This window comes from Salmo salar, chromosome ssa29 (genome assembly GCF_905237065.1).
Source record: "Salmo salar chromosome ssa29, Ssal_v3.1, whole genome shotgun sequence".
In the NCBI taxonomy this organism is placed as follows: Eukaryota; Metazoa; Chordata; class Actinopteri; order Salmoniformes; family Salmonidae; genus Salmo; species Salmo salar.
In genome coordinates this window covers 21,097,445-21,120,000 of record NC_059470.1, presented here as the reverse complement: position 1 = coordinate 21,120,000, position 22,556 = coordinate 21,097,445, and the positions used below count along the sequence as shown (strand labels likewise).

Genomic DNA, 22,556 nt, shown 5'->3' with positions numbered 1-22,556 from the left:
CCCTATTGAGATGGTTTGGGATGAGTTGCACTGCAAAGTAAAGGAAAAGCAGCCAACAAGTGCTCAGCATGTATGGGAACTCCTTTAAGACAGTTGGAAAAGCATTCCAGGTGAAGCTGGTTAAGAGAATGCCAAGAGTGTGCAAAGCTCTCATCAAGGCAAAGGGTGGCTACTTTGAAGAATCTAAAATATATTTTGATTTGTTTAACACTTTTTTGGTTGCTACATAATTTCATATCTGTTATTTAATAGTTTTGATGTCTTCACTATTATTCTACAATGTAGAAAACAGTACAAATAAAGAAAAACCTTTGAATGTGTAGGTGTGTCCACATTTTTGACTGGTACTGTATATGATTAGTGTGTAAATATTATTTTGTTGTCTCTTGGGTGTCTTTCCTATGTATAACTTATTACATTCAATTCAAAAATATAAATCAAATCTTATGTTGCTTTTGTCTATTCCTGTTCTGTACTTTGTCATGTATTTATATGTTTTATGTGGACCCCAGGATGAGTAGCTGCTGCAAGTGTAGTGGCTAATGGGGATCCTAATTAACTAAACTAAACACACGGTCAAACAGAGGAAGAATTCTTCTCACTCACTAGACAATCAAAGCCAAATGAAGTTAGCCAGCATCAAATTAACACCTCATTCACTCGGAAAAGACTACTAGAGAATTGGATCACATGTAGTCTCTCCACTGTATGGGAGTTCAACAACCAAAACCCTCCATACTTACTATGGTTAGCAATTTAGCATTTGGCTATTGCATAAAGCACAGTGTAACAATAATGAGAACCTACGAGAAAATACCTCTGAGAAAAAGGTGTATTCAGGGTACCATAATAAAATTGTACATCCTAGAGGTGCATGGCTCTGACTAAACACGGCTTCCAAGCCTGTTAGTTCATCAAACAAGTCTAGACAATTTCATTCCCATCTGTTTACTGTCTTCCTCTCTCTCTCTCTCAGTGTCTGATTCACGTCACTCCAATAAAGCCCTAGCATATTGGGATATGTCCCAATCACATCTAATCAATGATTTTATTACACTACACCAAAATACAAAGTCTATGTACTTGGCAAAGTATTCATACGGATTACCTAGCGGGATGCGTCACAATCAAAACATAGCAACTGTTTTTATAGGTTCCCCCCGCCAACGTACAATGTTTACTTATCAAATTATTCCAGGTGATTCATTATTTTAGATGAAGGCTTCTGAATGAGATACATCAACTTTTATTGGATGAATAAAGGTGCTTGCAAACTGATCCAACGTTTTGTGATATTCATAAAAGGTTTATTTGTTATCCCTGTGCATGTGTGGCATGTGCATGTCTGTGTGAGTCTGTCTGTCTGTACCTGACATCTCGTCGACCGGAGACTCTGGTTGTGCTTTGGGGGGGCAGGGGTAACTCTCCACCTTGCTGCAGTGCTCCTGTGGTTCTTCATACCTCCCCATCTCCTCTGCATCCTCATATCTTCTTTTCTCCTCCTTCTCCTCCTCCTCTTCCAGCTGCACCTTCTCCCCAGCTTCCTCCTCTTTGGTGGTCACAGTGAGGGTGGGTTTGATCAGAGAGATGTCTGCCAGACTGCCATCTAGGTGCACCAGCCTGGGAATGGAGAATAGAAAATAACAATAATATATATCGTATAATATTTTTATACACACTATAGTACCAGTCAAAAGTTTGGACACACCTACTCATTCAAGGGGTTTTCTATAGTTTATACTATTTTCTACATTGTAGAATAATAGTGAAGACATCAACACTATGAAATATCACATATGGAATCATTTAGTAACCAAAAAGTGTTAAACAAATCAAAATATATTTTATATTTGAGATTCGTCTCCAAGAAGGAGAGTGATGGAGTGCTGCATCAGATGATCTGGCCTCCACAATCACCCAACCTCAAACCAAATGAGATGGTTTGGGATGAGTTGGACTGCAGATTGAAGGAAAAGCAGCCAACAAGTGCTCAGCATATGTGGGAACTCCTTCAAGGCTGTTGGAAAATCATTCCAGGTGAAGCTGGTTAAGAGACGGCCAAGAGTGTGCAAAGCTGTCATCAAGGCAAAGGGTGGCTACTTTGAAGAATCTAAATTATATTTTGATTTGTTTAACACTTTTTTGGTTACTACATGATTCCATGTGTTGTCATAGGTATAACGCCCTTCCCTGTGGCTCAGTTGGTAGAGCATGGTGTTTGCAAAGCCAGCATGGTGTGTGCAATGCCAGGGTTGTTGGTTCAATTCCCAAGGGGGGCCAGTACAAAAAATGCATGAAATTAAATGTATGCATTCACTACTGTAAGTCGCTCTGGATAAGAGCGTCTGCTAAATGACCCAAAAAATATATAATAATAATAATGTCTTCAATATTATTCTACAATGTAGACAGTAAGAAAAATAAATAAATAGTAGTCCAAACTTTTCACTGGTACTGTATACATACATACATACATACATACATATACTGCTCAAAAAAAATAAAGGGAACACTTAAACAACACAATGTAACTCCAAGTCAATCACACTTCTGTGAAATCAAACTGTCCACTTAGGAAGCAACACTGATTGACAATAAATTACACATGCTGTTGTGCAAATGGAATAGACAACAGGTTGAAATTATAGGCAATAAGCAAGACACCCCCAATAAAGGAGTGGTTCTGCAGGTGGAGACCACAGACCACTTCTCAGTTCCTATGCTTCCTGGCTGATGTTTTGGTCACTTTTGAATGCTGGCGGTGCTTTCACTCTAGTGGTAGCATGACAACCCACACAAGTGGCTCAGGTAGTGCAGCTCATCCAGGATGGCACATCAATGCGAGCTGTGGCAAGAAGGTTTGCTGTGTCTGTCAGCGTAGTGTCCAGAGCATGGAGGCGCTACCAGGAGACAGGCCAGTACATCAGGAGACGTGGAGGAGGCCGTAGGAGGGCAACAACCCAGCAGCAGGACCACTACCTCCGCCTTTGTGCAAGGAGGAGCAGGAGGAGCACTGCCAGAGCCCTGCAAAATGATCTCCAGCAGGCCACAAATTTGCATGTGTCTGCTCAAACGGTCAGAAACAGACACCATGAGGGTGGTATGAGGGCCCGACGTCCACAGGTGGGGGTTGTGCTTACAGCCCAACACCGTGCAGGACGCTTGGCATTTGCCAGAGAACACCAAGATTGGCAAATTCGCCACTGGTGCCCTGTGCTCTTCACAGATGAAAGCAGGTTCACACTGAACACGTGACAAACGTGACAGAGGCTGGAGACGCCATGGAGAACGTTCTGCTGTCTGCAACATCCTCCAGCATGACCGGTTTGGCGGTGGGTCAGTCATGGTGTGGGGTGGCATTTCTATGGGGGGCCGCACAGCCCTCCATGTGCTCGCCAGAGGTAGCCTGACTGCCATTAGGTACCGAGATGAGATCCTCAGACCCCTTGTGAGACTATATGCTGGTGCGGTTGGCCCTGGGTTCCTCCTAATGCAAGACAATGCTAGACTTCATGTGGCTGGAGTGTGTCAGCAGTTCCTGCAAGAGGAAGGCATTGATGCTATGTTCTAGCAACTGAGCCACGCAGGACCAGAATAGAAACAGAATTACTAGAATGGACAAAGCCTCTAAGTCTAGTTCTATGGGAGAGAATGTCAGGCTGGGTCCCTGTAGTTATCAAGCGAGTACCTGTTCTGTCTCCTTCCCTTCATGACCACTGGTCTCAAAGTGACAGGTGTAAACAACAGAGAGACCTATCCAGTCCATAGGCTTCTTCCTTCTCATAACATGTGACAAGTTCTGTACTGTTCTGTACCTTAAAAATTATTCCAACTTATGGAGAGCTCATTTACCATTCACTCGCAATCTCCCAAATCAAAATATGCTTTCAATAAAAGATGATGTAATGACATTGCATTGCATTCCACCCATACTTGCACTGCACCTTGAGCAGTGATACATGTAAAACACAGTTCAGAGGTGTGTAGTTACAGTTTTAACTTGACACCGTGTTAGAGTTAGATGGAAATGGGTCAGAGTGAAAGACTAGGGAGGCTATACAGTAAAACAGAGGGCTTGCCCAGGCAAGCAGCTAATGTCTGAGGCAGTAAGGCACCACTTAGTCATGCTGAACTATGGGCTGCTTTCCCTCCACAATGAAGGAAAGCATGGCATGTACTTAGAATCCCTTATGGACAACTAGCACTATTGAAATAACTAGAGATGCTTTGATGATAGAGAAGGTGAATGCCAACATATTTTGAAGGGTAAGGCCAGCTTTGCTTAGCTTTCCATGGTGAGGGCTTGTGTGTGTTTGTGTGTGTTTGTGTGTGCATGCATGTGCATACAAGATAAACGCAACCAAGTTAGCTAAAGCTAAAAGAGGTGCCCTAAAGCTAAGGGTACAACAGGCAACAAGTAAAGGATTGAACACGAGCAGACAAAGAGAGGGGGGGTTAAAGTTCAACTGCCAGCCAGTAGGGGCATGGAAAATGGATAGCCATGGTAGATTTCACACATCAATTAAAGGAAACCCTTGCGGGACAGTGTGGACAGATTTAATTCAATTAGAGGCCAGTACAGCCTAACACCAGTCCAGTATACCATCCAGATAAAATTGCTGATACAGCGAAATTGTATTGTAGTTATTTTTGTGTGTCAATTGGGATCATGAGAAGTTGTATAGGTAAAAAGGCATCTGCGACAATCACTTCAAGTGTATATGATATGGAAAACGACCATACATCGTATGGATTGTCAAGGCATCCATTGTCAGAATTCAGTTGTATCAGGTTTGCCTCAAATATGACACATTTGTTGAAGATAAATAGCACTGATATTGATTGAATTTGAGCTTGGAAATACCTGTTGAGTTGATTGATCATGGGGTGGAGTGACCCTTTGTCAAATAATTTAGAATTCTGTGAGACTTAGTGGTGTCAGTGGGATCAGGTGGGAAAACGATCTATTCCATGGACACTGCTAGAGAGTCAAATCTTACTTTCCTGACCCACATCATAGAGATAGACTCTAGTGCCCAAAAGCCTGTCATAGCATGGGCAGCGCCATTGAGGACTTTCGTGTTGAAATAGTCAACTGGGTGGGACTTCCTAATTCCATCCAGGTCACCAGGAGGGATCAGCCAATGATCAGGCAGCGAGGAAACATTCCATAACTGCAACTGGCAGTAAAATCGCCAACCTTGGTTTTATAACTGATCAAACAACACACTCTAGGTGGCAATATGCATCCTTTCAGTTTGTTTACCAACTCCTAGAAGTAGAAGAAGAAAATGAGGTAGAAGAAAATGTACTACTTCAAAATGGAGATGGCCTCAGTGGCACTGCCCATGCTCTCACTGACATAATGGGACAGATACAATGATGCTATGTCTATCTAAGTCTATGTGTGAGACCCACCTAGTGATTGTGCTCTTCTGTTTGTCGGCCACCGTCTTGATGTCAGTGAGCAGGAGGAAGTGCTGGTGGAAGTAGTGCAGGTGGAGGATGCAGACCAACAGGAAGGAGGTGGGGATGAAGATCCTCATGAACAGAGCTGGGACAGAGAACTTCTCCAGGCCCAGGTCCTCCAGTCTACACAGGGAGGGAGAGACAGGGGGAGAAGGGAGAGACAGGGGGAGGAGGGAGAGACAGGGGGAGGAGGGAGAGACAGGGGGAGGAGGGGGAGACAGGGGGAGGAGGGGAGACAGGGGAGAAGGGAGAGACAGGGGAGAAGGGAGAGACAGGGGAGGAGGGAGAGACAGGGGAGGAGGGAGAGACAGGGGGAGGAGGGGGAGACAGGGGAGGAGGGAGAGACAGGGGAGATGGGAGAAACAGGGAGAGGAGGGAGAGACAGGGGGAGGAGGGAGAGACAGGGGGAGGAGGAAGAGACACGGGGAGGAGGGAGAGACGGGGGAGGAGGGCGAGACGGGGAGGAGGGAGAGACAGGGGGATAAGGGAGAGACAGGGAGAGGAGGGAGAGACAGGGGAGGAGGAAGAGACAGGGGAGGAGGGAGAGACAGGGAGAGGAGGGAGAGACAGGGGAGAAGGGAGAGACAGGGGAGGAGGGAGAGACAGGGGAGGAGGGAGAGACAGGGAGAGGAGGGAGAGACAGGGGAGGAGGAAGAGACAGGGGGAGAAGGGAGAGACAGGGGGAGGAGGGAGAGACAGGGGAGGAGGGAGAGACAGGGAGAGGAGGGGGAGACAGGGGAGCAGGGGAGAAGGGAGAGACAGGGGGAGGAGGGAGAGACAGGGGAGGAGGGAGAGACAGGGGAGGAGGGAGAGACAGGGGAGGAGGGAGAGACAGGGGAGAAGGGAGAGACAGGGGAGGAGGGAGAGACAGGGGAGGAGGGAGAGACAGGGGAGAAGGGGAGACAGGGGGAGAGAGGGAGAGACAGGGGAGGAGGGAGAGACAGGGGAGGAGGGAGAGACAGGGGAGGAGGGAGAGACAGGGGAGAAGGGAGAGACAGGGGAGGAGGGAGAGACAGGGGAGAAGGGAGAGACATGGGGAGGAGGGAGAGACAGGGGAGAAGGGAGAGACAGGGGGAGGAGGGAGAGACAGGGGGAGGAGGGAGAGACAGGGGGAGGAGGGAGAGACAGGGGGAGGAGGGAGAGACAGGGGGAGGAGGGAGAGACAGGGGGAGGAGAGCGGTTAACACGGAATGGTGGTAAAGACACATACACCCACATATTCACGAACAGGTGTGTATCTGTGCATACAGCCAAGCACACAGACACACATACACGCACACACACACACATGCACACACATTTTCTCTCTCTCTCTCTCTCTACTCACTTGTCTTTGCTCATGCCGGTCATGTTGGACCAGACGTGGATGGAGGAGTCAAACTGGAAGGTGTAGACCAGGATGAGGACCATCATGGTGTAGAACACCACAGACATCCAGAAGTACTTCAGCATCCTCCTCCACCACTCATAGTGCACCTGATGACCAGAGAGGTAGGCTGTTACAAACCTACGACTTATATTCCAAAAACACAATCCTATTATACCTTCATAGGACCATTCACTATTTGTAGTATGTGTAGTACAGAAATGGTGAATGTGGAGTGCACGTGATTTAGTTTCCCCCAGTAGTACGGAACCAAAGGAAAAGTCCCATAAGACACATCAGCGCTGGGTTAGATCAAAAACCTGCACAGAGCCAGCCAGAGTGGAAGGTACAGTAAGCCTACAGTAACAGTACCTGGTAGCAGGCCACGCAGAAGAGGAGCAGCATCATGTAGATGATCTTGTACATGACGATGCGTCCCTGGAAGCTGACGAAGAAGAACATGCCGGCGCAGATGTAGATCCAGTACTTGTTCAGCATGGCCGTGAGCGTGTTGCCTAGCAACTCCATCATCTCCCTGTGGCCACCGCTCTCATCCACCTCCTCCTCCTTCTCTGTAGGAAACACAGGGGAGGGAAGAGCTGAAACAACGACAACAGCCACGATGACAACAGAGGGATAAGCTAACACAGCTACGGCTAAATATAATTTTTTTCAATTTTGTCAAACTTTTTTATTTTTATGATTGTCTTTCTTGACACCTGTGAGGTTATTCACATAGAGTAGAATCCTAATTCAAGACACATGCTTATATTTGGTTTATATCATGAATTAATGTCAACTGGAGATGTATGTGAAAGTTTGCATTACATGCCTTCACCTAGAACTGTACATACTTTCACCAGGAACTCTCAGACAGACATACGGACGGACAGACAAACAGACGGACAGACAGACAGACAGAATGACTGACTGACTGATAGACCAACAGACAGACGGACAGACGAACAGACGGACAGACAGACAGAACGACTGACTGACTGATAGACCAACAAACAGACGGACAGACGAACAGACGGACTGACAGACTGACTAACTGACAGACTCACCGTTCTTGTGGGCATGGATGACCCTGATGTCCAACAGCACCTCCTCTTCTCTCTGGCTCTCCTTCCTCTCTGTTAACGCCTGTCTCAGCAGCAGCCAGAAACTCAGCAGACACAGCATCTTGGAGCCCAGTTCCCGGAAGGGCACCTCTTTCTTTAAGAAGAGCCCAGGCACGGGGTGGAGGATCTCGAAGCTCCAGATGTACTGTAGGATGATCAACAGGTTCCCATAGAACACCATGAAGGGGGACGTGATCATGGCGTACTTGCGTCGGTCACGCACCATCCACAGCGTGCACGACCAGATGAGGAACACAAAGGTCAGCCAACTCACGTAGGTGATACTCCACGCCTGGGGAGGGAGGGAGGGAAGGGGAGATGGGGAGGGAGGAGAGAGAGAGAGAGAGAGAGAGAGAGAGAGAGAGAGAGAGAGAACGCTAGATCATCAAGCCACTCACATTAGGAACTGACACTGTGAATAATAGTTAAGCATCACATATCATTGGTGTCACTGGTGTTACTAAAGGAATCACTTTAGCGAGATCAGCCAGTGGCATAAACTGGTTACTCAATATCCTTTAACCAGCAGATCAAATGAAGTGATCTGAGACATATGAAAAACAGAGTGCAGAGTTGTTTCTAGAGAGAGGGAAGCCTTCTACACATCCACCCCCACCACCGCCTTTCAACCTTCCAGGGACCTCAGCAGGGCTCCACTAACTAACTACCAATGGCGAAAGAACATCTATTCTGCTGCGTATAAGGTAAAACAATAGGAGCACCCCCCAGCCCTACCCCGGCCCCTGCTCTCTGAAGTCCTATATCAGCTTGGGAAACTACATGGAACACATTACCCAGGGTCCACAGGGGCTGGCTTTAAGCTGTCACCACTAATGACTAGATTGGCCACCGGGAGGCTGTGTGTGTGTGTGTGTGTATCCTGAAGCCCCCGCCGTCGTCTGGGACTGAAAAGGCAGACTGTTCCTTGCTCTTCTGACAGACACAACGGACACACACACATACGACTCACCATCATTGCGATGAGAGCACAGATGTAGCTTTGCTTCATGATGAACCTGAAGGTCGTTACCGCGGCGTTTGCTCGTGGCGATCCCCCCTCCTCCTCTGGCGCAGTCGCCATCGCCCCTCCCGCCGTCTCTTCTTCCGAACCCTCGCCACGCACCCCCGCCACCTCATACACACTGCTGTCCTTTCTCTCTGCTGGAGGGGTGGAAAGGGAGGAAGGAGGGAGAGAGCTGTCAGCATCTCAAGAACCAGATGTGAATCATCCTCTAATAGTTGCTGTCAGCCTTGAGAAGCAAAGCCTCCTCTTTTTCACACTCCTTGTGATTTTCCTATTTTCCAGCGCTGCTGTTTTCCAACACGAGTTGTGCGTGTGTGTGGCAGGTTGACGGTGGAAGGCCGAACTGAGCAACTACCGCTAGATGAGCCAGCTTTTAATTTTTTGGTCTTCATTTCAGGATTAGGGTAAGGCATTAGGGTTACCAGTGTGGTTACGGTTAGGGTTAAGGATAGGGCCAGGTTTGATGACTTCGTGGCTGTGGCTGGCAGCTAGTGACCACTCTGCATTGCTGCCTCCAGAGCAAAAGTCATGGCAATAAATGCCAACCTGTGTTATTCCCAGTATGTGGGTGATACTAACCCAGGTCTGGCCCTGGTTGGTCTGGTTTGTACTGCGGTGTGGAGTACTGGTCCAGTCCCAGCGGCCCGCTGGTGGGGACATAGTCCGGACGAGACCCGTTGGAGGTTACTATCAACACCTGGGGTAGAAAAACGCACTTAGCGGGGAGATTCAGAATAGCGTGAGTAAGTTTATGTATGCGTTATCATCATTGTTTTTGCTTGTCCAATAGCTTTTATTTATTTGATATTTGTTGGATAATTGACGTCTGAAAAACTCTCAAAACGAGGTAATAAATGTTGCATCATGTTACAAGTTACAACATATAGAAAGGAATAGCCTACTAACCTCAGATGTGCTGACTCCATCTCGGGTGGAAATAAGCTAGAAAAAAATAAAATGGAATTAAGACTGCCTTCATGTGATCCTCAATGTTTGCTTACAAACACATGACCAGTGACAGTACTGGCACTCACATCACCTTACACATGGACATTACAGGACATTGTAGGGCCATGAAAGAATATAGTACACTACAGTACAGGTGTGTGTAATATTACTACAGTACAGTACAGGTGTGGGTAATATTACTACAGTACAGGTGTGTGTAATATTACTACAGTACAGTACAGGTGTGTGTAATATTACTACAGTACAGTACAGGTGTGGGTAATATTACTACAGTACTGTACAGTACAGGTGTGTGTAATATTACTACAGTACAGGTGTGTGTAATATTACTACAGTACAGTACAGTTGTGTGTAATATTACTACAGTACAGTACAGGTGTGGGTAATATTACTACAGTACTGTACAGTACAGGTGTGTGTAATATTACTACAGTACAGGTGTGTGTAATATTACTACACTACAGTACATGTGTGTGTAATATTACTATAGTACAGTACAGGTGTGTATAATATTACAGCAGTACAGTACAGGTGTGTGCAATATTACTACAGTACAGGTGTGTGTAATATTACTACAGTACAGGTGTGTGTAATATTACTTCAGTACAGTACAGGTGTGGGTAATATTACTACAGTACTGTACAGTACAGGTGTGTGTAATATTACTACAGTACAGGTGTGTGTAATATTACTACAGTACAGTACAGGTGTGTGTAATATTACTACAGTACAGGTGTGTGTAATATTACTATAGTACAGTACAGGTGTGTATAATATTACAGCAGTACAGTACAGGTGTGTGTAATATTACAGCAGTACAGTACAGGTGTGTATAATATTACTACAGTACAGTACAGGTTTTGTGTAATATTACTACAGTACAGTACAGGGGTGTGTAGTATTACGACAGTACAGGGGTGTGTAATATTACTACAGTACAGTACAGTACAGGTGTGTGTAATATTACTACAGTACAGTACAGGTGTGTGTAATATTAATACAGTACTGTACAGGTGTGTGTAATATTACTATAGTACAGTACAGGGGTGTGTAATATTACTACAGTACAGGTGTGTGTAATATTACTACAGTACAGTACAGGTTTTGTGTAATATTACTACAGTACAGTACAGGGGTGTGTAATATTACGACAGTACAGTACAGTTGTGTGTAATATTACTACAGTACAGTACAGGTGTGTGTAATATTAATACAGTACTGTACAGGTGTGTGTAATATTACTATAGTACAGTACAGGGGTGTGTAATATTACTACAGTACAGTACAGGTGTGTGTAATATCACTACAGTACAGTTGTGTGTAATATTATTACAGTACAGGTGTGTGTAATATTACTACAGTACAGTACAGGTGTGTGTAATATTACTACAGTACAGGTGTGTGCAATATTGTTACAGTACAGTACAGGTGTGTGTAATATTACTACAGTACAGTACAGGTGTGTGTAATATTACTACAGTACAGTACAGGTGTGTGTAATATTACTACAGTACAGTACAGGTGTGTGTAAAAGTACTACAGTACAGGTGTGTATAATATTACTACAGTATAGTACAGGTGTGTGTAATATTACTACAGTACAGTACAGGTGTGTGTAAAAGTACTACAGTACAGGTGTGTATAATATTACTACAGTCCAGTTGTGTGTAATATTACTACAGTACAGGTGTGTGTAATATTACTACAGTACAGTACAGTTGTGTGTAATATTACTACAGTCCAGTTGTGTGTAATATTACTACAGTACAGTACAGGTGTGTGTAATATTACTACAGTACAGGTGTGTGTAATATTACTACAGTACAGGTGTGTGTAATATTACTACAGTACAGGTGTGTGTAATATTACTACAGTACAGTACAGGTTTGTGTAATATTACTACAGTACAGGTGTGTGTAATATTTCTACAGTACAGGTGTGTGTAATATAACTACTGTACATAGTCAGGATGTCTGTGTACATGTCTCTCATCTGTGTAGTGAGTCATCCTCCACAGCTTCGTAAGATCCAACCATTTCCAAGAACTGTGGATGTGAGGAAGAATATGCAGGTTTCCTCTGTGTCAATTTAGTTTGACGCATGCTGAATGAGTGACTCATTCAGTAAATATGGATACGCCCATGTTTTGAACCACAAATTAAAATACCCCTTTCAATAATAAAAATACAGTTCAACACTGCTACACTACCAAAATGGTAGTGTTTTTACAGTAGACCCTATACAGTTAGACAGCCACCATGTTGGAGCATTGTGGGTTCTGTAATGGAGTGCACAGTGTACCACAGGGCCCTGAACAAAAATGGCGTCAGTGTTACCGTAAAGTTAATTCACCATGTACCTCCGGGGCCCTGCCCCAATATGGCCACCGTGTTACAATAACTTTAACTCACCATGTCTGTGGGGTCCTGGAGCCAAAGGCGTATGAGCGTGGCCAGGGTGTAGTAGAGTACCAGCAGCATGATGGGGTTGACATAGTGGTACCAGGCCAGCGCCGGGTTGACCCGGAACATCCAGGTGTAGGAACAGTCAGTCTGTACCACCGACGAGATGCCAAACAGACTGGTGGAGGGAGGAAGGTGAGAGGGAGGGAGGGACGGGGGGATGGAGAGGGGGAGAAAGGCAGGGTGGGTAGAGTATTATTTCTTGCACAGTTGTGCAGTGATGTTGATCTTGAAGTGCTCTTAAAAATCTAAGAACAATCCAGCCACATTCTATTGACATGCCATTCCCCATGTAGAGCTGAGAGAGAAAGCGAGAGAGAGAGAGAGATACAGAGAGAGAGAGAGAGAAATAACCAGAATGCATATTATATACTGAATAGGCAAGCAAATACTTTTGGAAGGGATTCTGAGAATTAGAGAATAGCAGCAGTCAGCAGTAGCACAGAGGATATTACAGAATGAAACACCTCCATTACTTTTATTCCCTCTTTAATTACAATTACCCCCCTCTGCATCTTGGCAGTTGGCTACATGTAAAAAAACGAACTTCTACTGGTACAGCACTCTCTGGAATGGTAACCCTGATCAGTAGCATAACCAGACAGTACATTTGATTAGTTCTCCCAAGTCATATACTCACATACCGGAAATGATCAAACACACACTTTTTACATGGACAAGACTTGAAAGACCGTGGGACAGTGTGACATCAACCTCTCCCTCAACATGATCAAGACAAAGGAGATGATTGTGGACTACATGAAAAAGAGGACCGAGCACGCCCCATTCTCATCGACGGGGCTGCAGTGGAGCAGGTTGAGAGCTTCAAGTTCCTTGGTGTCCACATCACCAACAAACTAACATGGTCCAAGCACACCAAGACAATCGTGAAGAGGGCACAACAAACCTATTCCCCCTCAAGAGACTGAAAAGATCCTCAAAAGGTTCTACAGCTGCACCATCGAGAGCATCCTGACTGGTTGCATCACTGCCTGGTATGGCAACTGCTCGGCCTCCGACCGCAAGGCACTACAGAGGTGATGCGAATGGCCCAGTATATCACTGGGGTCAGGCTTCCTGCCATCCAGGACCTCTATACCAGGCGGTGTCAGAGTAAGGCCCTAAAAATTGTCAAAGACTCCAGCCACCCTAGTCATAGACTGTTCTCTCTGCTACAGCATGGCAAGCGGTACCGGAGCGCCAAGTCTAGGTACAAGAGGCTTCTAAACAGCTTCTAACCACAAGCCATAAGACTCCTGAACATCTAATCAAATTGCTACCCAGAATATTTGCATTGCCCCCCCTCCCCCACTTTTACACCTCTGCTACTCTCTGTTGTTTTCATCTATGCATAGTCACTTTAATAACTCTACCTACATGTACATATTACCTCAACTAACCGGTGCCCCTGCACATTGACTCTGTACCGGTACCCCCTGTATATAGTCTCGCTATTGTTATTTTACTGCTGCTCTTTAGTTACTTGTTACTTTTATTTATTATTCTTATTTTTTAAACTGCATTGTTGGTTATGTTTCTATAATGCTGTGTATTTTCAATGAGATAGTGAATGTAGAGAGTATGGGCTGCAGCCCGGTGCTGGGTACCCACCAAGACAAAGTCACTGGTATAAACAACTGCAACTGCTTCAAGCATGTCTCCGGAACCACACAACCCACAAAGCCCTGGCCTAACATCTCAGTATTCTCAGAAACACTTTCAATTTACACCAGCAGTAACATGGTTATGGTCTCTCTCTCTCTCTCTCTCTCTCTCTCTCTCTCTCTCTCTCTCTCTCTCTCTCTCTCTCTCTCTCTCTCTCTCTCTCTCTCTCTCTCTCTCTCTCTCTCTCTCTCTCTCTCTCTCTCTCTCTCTCTCTCTCTCTCTCTCTCTCTCTCTCTCTCTCTCTCTCTCTCTCTCTCTCTCTCTCTCTCTCTCTCTCTCTCTCTCTCTCTCTCTCTCTCTCTCTCTCTCTCTCTCTCTCTCTCTCTCTCTCTCCTGTTTTAATAACACTAAAGAAGGCAGTCGGTGAGCAAAACAACAACAGATGTCTCTCGGGTAAAGGAAAGAAAGGGAGGACAGAAAGAGAGAAAAGAGAGGGAGAGATGCCAAAGTGCACAATAGTCACTCCAGCAGTCTTTCATTTTGGATTTATATCACGCCGCTATAATCAACCAGAATAGTTTTCTTTGGGATCACGGCCGTCATGTCCTGTTAGGAGTAGGTCGGCCTATGAGACTTGAGGTGCACAAACATTCTAAAACTGCAGCTTTTATTAATAACAAATAGAACCTAGAACACACTTAGTAACACGATGGGTTTGGGTGCGTGGCTCTTTTCAACTGTCCAAAGGAATAAATGTGTTATATCCTCTGCCTTGGCATAGCCAGCCTCCAAACCAGATGCTTTCATACCCAAGCGCTGCTGCCACAGCTGGGGAAAGCTAACCACTGACTACTGGTGTGTCTTCAATCAAGTGGCATAGGGTGAATGTCAATAGTACTTATTTGATTCCTCGTGTCCTCTCTCCTCGCCTCCTTCTCAAAACACATTGGAGGAGGTCAGAGGGGAGGAGGTGAGGAGATAGGAAACGAGGAATCAAATGCCACAGGGCACTGTGTGGGTCATTCTAATCTGCCGTGGATTGTCATGGTTTCCCAAGGAAGATAGACGGTGAACGTGGTTCAGAAATAAGAACTAATCTACAACAGGGATTGCAGGAGATCAAATATGTCATTTGTGGAGTCATAAGCACCGCTACATGCAAACGACACCGATTGGATACACAACAGGAACACACACAGATGCCTGAGTCATTGATACACCCATTCTTGCGCTGACGCTGTGATAAGCACTTATAGAAAAAAAAACATTTGGCATTTTATGGGCTACTTTCAAGTAGTTTTTATTCCGCAGTTTGGGTCTAAATTGAAAAGCACACATATTTCGGCTAGAGCTCTGGTAGTAACCAAAACAGTATCCTCAACCGCAAATGTTAAATTACAAAGCTGGTAGTGATTGTGACTGTTTGAATGTCAGAGGGTTCTTTGTTTTAGCCCATTGGCAATACAGCTCTGCACAGAATCAGCCCAGTACTGTAGCTATTAGTGGTGGGCAGCGTCCCAATTTGGGGAATATTTTGGGCCTTTGTCTCACAGACTAACTCCTGTGCCTTTTGTCTCACAGACTAACTCCTGGGCCTTTGTCTCACAGACTAACTCCGATTCAGCAAAATGGTCTGAATAGGCAAGCAAATACTTTTGGTAGAATACTGGGTTTCATTAAAGAAACGAGTGCAGACGTATAGAGAAAGATCCCAACCCTACTTCTTTATTTCTCATCCCTTTGCTTCTTCTTTCACTGTACTTCCAAGAAGAAACAAGGAGAATTATGTTTCAGTTCTGTGTCTTAAGTCTTTCACATAATACAGTCCCATTTGAAAATGCTTTTTTAGGAGTTAGCATGAAATGTAATGTCGTTCCTGGTGATTTTGAGAGAGCGAATGGGGTGCTAACGTTCGACACATTAAAGCAAGACGTTCTTGAAGGTCGATCCCATTGTGTTTATTTGTACTGTTATGTCACAGAATACCCCTCCCGTCACTCACACACACACACACACACACACACACACACACACACACACACACCTCGTTACCCAGCAGTCAGCAGTCTCCACTTAACTGATAATGCCTGAGAAGTCTCGGGCCGGCAAACCATGCCGATATATCCTCCAAACACCGGCTTCGAGGGCATTATCACTTTTATACAACGGGTTACTGTCACGTTCTGACCAGTAAAGGGGTTATTTGTTATTGTAGTTTGGTCAGGACGTGGCAGGGGGTGTTTGTTTTATGTGTTTCGGGGTTTGTTGGGATATGTGTTTATGTAGAGGGGTGTTTGTTTAGAGTGTTCCGGGGTTAATGTTCTGTTAGTATATTTCTATGTTCTAGTCTAGTCTTTCTATTTCTATGTTTAGTTGATGGGGTTGACCTTCAATTGGAAGCAGCTGCTCTTCATTGCTTCTAATTGAAGGTCTTATTTAAGAGGGGTGTTTTTGTCATGGGATTTGTGGGAAGTTGTTTTTGCACTGCTGTGTGTAGCCTGCATTACCGTTCGTTCGGTTTCTTGTTTTGTTTATTTAGTGTTCAATAAAAGTTTAAAATGAGCACTCAACCCGCTGCGCCTTGGTCCACTTCATACGACGGCCGTTACAGTTACCAACATATTCAAATAATGATTTACATATTTCATTAAAAAAGTTATTTTGATAAATGCATTAATATTATCTCACCCTTCCACAAGATATAGTCCCGACAGAAATCTAGGGTTAGGGTTGCTACCCAAGCTGGCTGGTCGTTTGTTCTATTTGTTCGGTTGCCATAGACGCGACCCAGTCGTTCAGTCTTTTTGTTCTGTATCTCCCGTTTCTTTTAGAATAACATTTCGTTTTCAACAGCGGAGATTTGAATAAACCTTGCTGTCTGTCTCTCCGATGCTAGATGCTTTGTACAGTATAGTAGAGATTAAGCGTATAAATTGCCTGGCTGAGCTGATGAGACAGTCCATTGCGCTGTCAGATGGAACAGAGTAAATAGGCATTTTAACGTCATAGATTTAGCCGGTGGTAACTTGTGGAATAGACACCGGCTGGAATGCGGTTTCAACCAATCAGCATTCAGGATTAGACCCACCCGTTGTATAAAGGACAATAATATACAGCGTTACAGCAAACTCCAAATACAGAACCACTCCCCACCACATGAACGCACACAGACACACACAAGGAGTTCTCTGACAACTGGTTTGTAAGGTGTTTGTGTTCTGTCATCAGTTACAGATTTGGCCAACTAGTTGGGGGGCACATTTCACGGTGAACGAGCGCTTTCAGCAATTAGTCCTGTATCCTTCACTAAGGCCTTTCTAAAGCAATGTTACTGGCACCAAGCAACAGAAACACTATATTGACCAGCCCTCCCCAGGGCTGCCTGTAGGTGTAGTTCAAGCATTGTTACAGTGTTCTCCATCTAAAAAGAGTCTGATCATGCCCTAATTTAGATAAATTGCATCTACTTTACTTAGGGGCTCACTTCTCTCTCTGTCTCTCTCTCTCTCTCTCTCTCTCTGTCTCTCTCTGTCTCTCTGTCTCTCTCTCTTTGAACCAGTCAGCTTCGATTTTTTCTCCCTCTCTCGTTCGCTCCCACAATTCGTGTTGAGTTCCCTGAAACCAGCTGTGTAATTTCTGAACGGGCCAAGAATTGTCTGGTGTAATGAGAACCACCTGGGTCTGTGGAGCGGAGGGGAGCCGGAGCTGGGCCGGCCGGTGCCACCTCTCTCTGGTCTGGTTCTCTCTGGGCCCTGATAGGGGCTGGATGGATGGAGGGGCCAGATGCACCAGACTGGGTCACAGGGTGGCTGGGGGAGTGTGTGTGTGTGTGTGTGTGTGAGGGTGGGGGGGACACACACTACTTGTCTAGATGCCCTTGACCTAGGTTGAAATGGGAGTGGGTGGCTTGGGGAATGTACCAGGTCAGAGTGTGTGAGTGCAGTGTGTGTGTGGGGAGGGGGGACTACTCTAGATGCCCTGGGTCACAGAGTGGGTGGGATTGTGTGTGTACAGTATGGGTCACAGACTGTGTGTGTGTGTGTGTGTTGGGGGAGGGGGGGTTGAAGTGTGTGTACTTATCTAGGGTAGAGGTATTCTGAGTTTATGGAACTGCAGGGCCTAATGTGGGAGGGGGGGCATGTCCCCCCCCGTACCCAGTGAAAGTTGCGCCCCTGTCATCGTACAATAACTTTTCAGATTTAAGAACTTAACCTAAGAATGCTGCCAGCACAAACTTTACAGCCCGGCTACAGAATGACACAATCATGTATATGAACCACAGGGGTGGCAGCATCATGTTGTGGGGGTGCTTTGCTGCAGGAGGGACTGGTGCACTTCACAAAATAGATGGCATCATGAGGGAGGAAAATTATGGGGATATATTGAAGCAACATCTCAAGGCATCAGTCAGGAAGTTAAAGCTTGGTCGCAAATGGGTTTTCCAAATGGACAATGACCCCAAGCATACCTCCAAAGTTGTGGCAAAATGGCTTAAGGACAACAAAGTCATGGTATTGGAGTGGCCATCACAAAGCCCTGACCTCAATCCCATAGAAAATTTGTGGGCAGAACTGAAAAAGCATATGCGAGCAAGGAGGTCTACAAACCTGACTCAGTTACACCAGCTCTGTCAGGAGGAATGGGATATCATAAGGTGAATGAACCAATTTGTAAGTCGCTCTGGATAAAAGCGTCTGCTAAATGACGTAAATGTAATGTAAAATGTAAGATTCACCCAATTTATTGTGGGAAGCTTGTGGAAGGCTACCCGAAACGTTTGACCCAAGTTAAACAATTTAAAGGCAATGCTACCAAATACTAATTGAGTTTATGTAAACTTCTGACCTACTGGGAATGTGATGAAAGAAATAAAAGCTGAAAGAAATAATTCTCTCTACTATTATTCTGACATGTCACATTCTTAAAATAAAGTGGTGATCCTAACTGACCTTAGACAGGGAATTTTTACTAGGATTAAATGTCAGGAATTGTGAAAAACTGAGTTTATATGTATTTGGCTAAGGTGTATGTAAACTTCTGACTTCAACTGTACATAAGTATTCAACCCTGTAAGTCAAAACATGTTAGAATCACCTTTGGCTGCAATTACACCTGTGAGTCTTTCTGGGCAAGTCTCTAAGAGCTTTCCATACCTGGATTGTGCAACATTTGCGCATTATTCTTAAAAAAAGCTCTGTCAAATTGGTTGTTGATCATTGTTAGACAACCATTTTCTGGTCCTGCCATAGATTTTAAGTCAAAACTGTAACTCTTAAAACACTGTAAAATTGGTTGTTGATCATTGCTAGATGATGATTTGTCAGGTTTTGCCATATATTTTCAAGCATATTTAAAACTAACATGGCTACTCAGGAACAGTCCCTGTCTTCTTGGTAAGCAATTCCAGTGTAGATTTGGCCTTGTGTTTTACGTTATTGTCCTGCTGAAAGGTGAATTAATTTCCCAATGTTTGGTGGAAAGCAGACTGAACCAGGTTTCCTCTAGGATTTTGCCTGTGCTTAGCTGCATTTAGTTTATTTTTATCCTGAAAATCTCCCCAGTCCTTAATGATTACAAGCATACCCATAACATGACTACTTATTTAGGCTTGCCATAACAAGGGGGTTGATTACTTATTGACTCAGGACATTTCAGCTTTTCATTTTTAATTAATTTAATTAATTCCTCTTTGACATTATGGGGTATTGTGTGTAGGCCAGTGACCAAAAAATCTCAATTTAATCAATTTTAAATTCAGGCTATAACACAGCAAAATATGGAAAAAGTCAACGGCTGTGAATACTTTCTGAAGGTACTGTAATATTAGTCTATTTCTTAACTCATGAAACCACAAATCCGTAGTTATTTAGGGAATACCTTTTGGCTCAGGAGCACCCCAGACCCAGGGGCAATAGCCTGTTTAAAGATAAAAAACAACAAGAGATACCACTGAGTATATTATATCATTCCTTGACAACCTTCATTTACTTCTCTATAAGTTAAGCCCAAATACTTCCAAATACATTACATAACGTCTTGGGTCAATACCAAGTTCAACTCCACTCCTTTAAACACAAAACACAAAACTCCCATGGCATGACAACATCCCAACTGCTATTCCCGTTCAAAAATCCTCCGTAAAGTTGTTGGCGGGTGGAGCGAGCCTGAGTGTCTGATGCCGGGGCCAGATGAAATACACCATGATCTACAGCCTCCAGCAGATGTCAAACACATTGTTGTGTGTTGTCTGGAGCGAAGAGGCAGACGATGCACATGTTTTATCAGAGGGCCCTTTAATCTTAAAGGTGCACCGTCCACTGACAACTCCCAGTGCTGCTTTTCATAGGAATTCCTCTCCCTTTCTTTTATTTGATAGAGAGAAAGATAGAGGGGAGAGAAAAGAGAGAGCGAGCGAGAGAGAGGGAGGGAGAGATAATTCTTCACCCTTTCAACTTGACACAAGTAATCTCTTCCACAAGAAATACCATTGCTTTCATGGTCGGATTGTAACTTACCCGCTGTGACGCCGGATACGACCAAAGCCAACGGACGGACACTTGACACCTACTCTGACAAATGCAATCGGCTCAGTCCTTGAGACTTGGATTTCTTGATTTTATTTTGGGGTATTTTTATCCCCAAGACAATTTTTTGAGGGGTAATCTTATTGGTCACAGTCAGAGCCTCAGTGTTCCTTTGCAGCTAAGTGATTACACACGAAGATGTTATGCGGATTTGCTGTGATTCAAAATCATCCAGTATACAGATGTCCAATGTGTTACTTTTTTGAATGATGTACGTGGGTTGCCTTTAGATTTCAACGAAAGGTGATGTATTGAAACTACATGAAAACATTTCACATTATGTTTTAGTAGACACTCTCTTTAGGTTTACTCACAGTAGTGAGTGCATACATTTGACATACTTTTTCACATTGGTCCCCCATGGGAATTGAACCCACAGCCTTGGCATTGCAAGTGCCACGCTCTTCCAACTGAGCCACGCCTCCCCTGAAAAAACACATGCACACGCACCCACAGCACACTTTCTCACCTGGCGTAGCTGTCCCCGGGTGGGATGAGCTCCTGGAAGAGCTGGAACTGGTAGAGGTAGAGAACCACCAGGTGTCCAGCACTGAAGATGGCCATGAGGACACACAGACAGCTGAAGATGAGCGGGTGGAAGGTCCGACAGAAGGACCACCAGGTACACAGGCCCAGGAAGGTGAAGAAGTACACCGCAGAGGTCAGGGAGGGCAGCATGATGCCTGGAACAGCACAGAAGCAGAGGGGGACATAGTGGCTGATAGAACATCACCAGTGAGACTGGATGGAGCCGTTTGCATTGTATTTCCTAGTATTGACTTTACGTTGTTGTCCGATCGCATCTCTGATTTTTACATTTCACACCAGAGAATGAAAAATATGGCACCATTCTAGGTAAGGAAGTTTTACATTCAGTAAGGCTTTGGGAAACAAGGTTCATCCTAACCATTAATGTGTGTATTGTCTCATGCAAATGTTTAATATTGAATACTGAATGTTTCTAGGTAAAATGTCATTAAGTTCAATCAATGATTCATTCAAGTCAATTCAAGCAAATTAGAAATTGAGTAACTGCACTGCTCTGTTGATACGTTTGGGATGGTCAGTCATTCGTTTGAGTGAGGGCACTTACCTGTAAGGCCCAGTAATATGGTGACCACTACTTTCCCTGCAGTGGTAATAAGATTCCCAATGATCTCCTTGACTTTGGACGCCACCGCCGCTATCTGACGAAGGATCATCATCTTGGTGCTCTCCTCCTCTTCTTCACCTTCCCCTTCTTCCCCCTCTCCTGTCTCCTCCACCTCGTCCCCGGTCATCTCTCCATCCCCGTGTTCAAAGTCCTCCTCGAATACCAGGTCGTCCTCCTCCAACTCCACCTCCTCCCTTTTCTCCTCCTCCTCCTCCCTTTTCTTCGTCTTCCTTCTTTTCCTGGGGAAAGAAGATGAATACAATGAGTATCAACACAGAAATGAATCTCCTGTACACCCTGCTCCACTGAGTAGAAACGGCTTTGCTGAGTAGCCCTGCTTTGCTGAGAGACATCAATCCAATATACTGTGAAGACATAGTATTGGATGAAGTCATTGTATTGCCAATATGTCTGATACTTTGAGTGTTTCTGTGTAGAGACAACAGAGCTGAGCTAAAAACCCTGTCAAGCATTTGATGCAGAACCATGTTGCAGTGAAGCTGCTGATAGAGGTTTTAAGGAGGGTCCGAGGAGTTACGTCCCATTTTAATGATTAATGAGAGGGGTTAGAGGAGAGATTACAGGTCTGTTTGACAGTGACATACAGCAGGACCGTACTCCAACCATTTTAACTAGCTGTCTCTTTTTAAGGCATCAAACGACTCAACAAGTCTAACGACGGCCTCCAATTCAGCAAACCTGCACTTTTCACTAAACATCAGCCAGTGCGTGTTTTGATTTAAATAGCAATTATACTGTTGGCTATTAGAAGACTGCTGTCATGCAAACCAGGAAAAAGG

At 44.7% G+C, this 22,556-nt stretch overlaps 1 protein-coding gene across 1 annotated transcript in view; it reads right to left on the bottom strand.

Annotated features, from left to right (window-relative positions):
• Positions 1-22,556, bottom strand: part of LOC106590335 (piezo-type mechanosensitive ion channel component 2-like) — a 156,859-nt gene that overhangs the window by 32,125 nt on the left and 102,178 nt on the right. Inside the window, 11 exon segments of the mRNA XM_045710585.1 lie at positions 1,370-1,620; positions 5,419-5,592; positions 6,797-6,945; positions 7,208-7,407; positions 7,903-8,251; positions 8,930-9,120; positions 9,563-9,680; positions 9,890-9,925; positions 12,364-12,532; positions 21,073-21,286; positions 21,697-21,931. Of these exon segments, the coding sequence (XP_045566541.1) occupies positions 1,370-1,620; positions 5,419-5,592; positions 6,797-6,945; positions 7,208-7,407; positions 7,903-8,251; positions 8,930-9,120; positions 9,563-9,680; positions 9,890-9,925; positions 12,364-12,532; positions 21,073-21,286; positions 21,697-21,931 (2,086 nt within the window).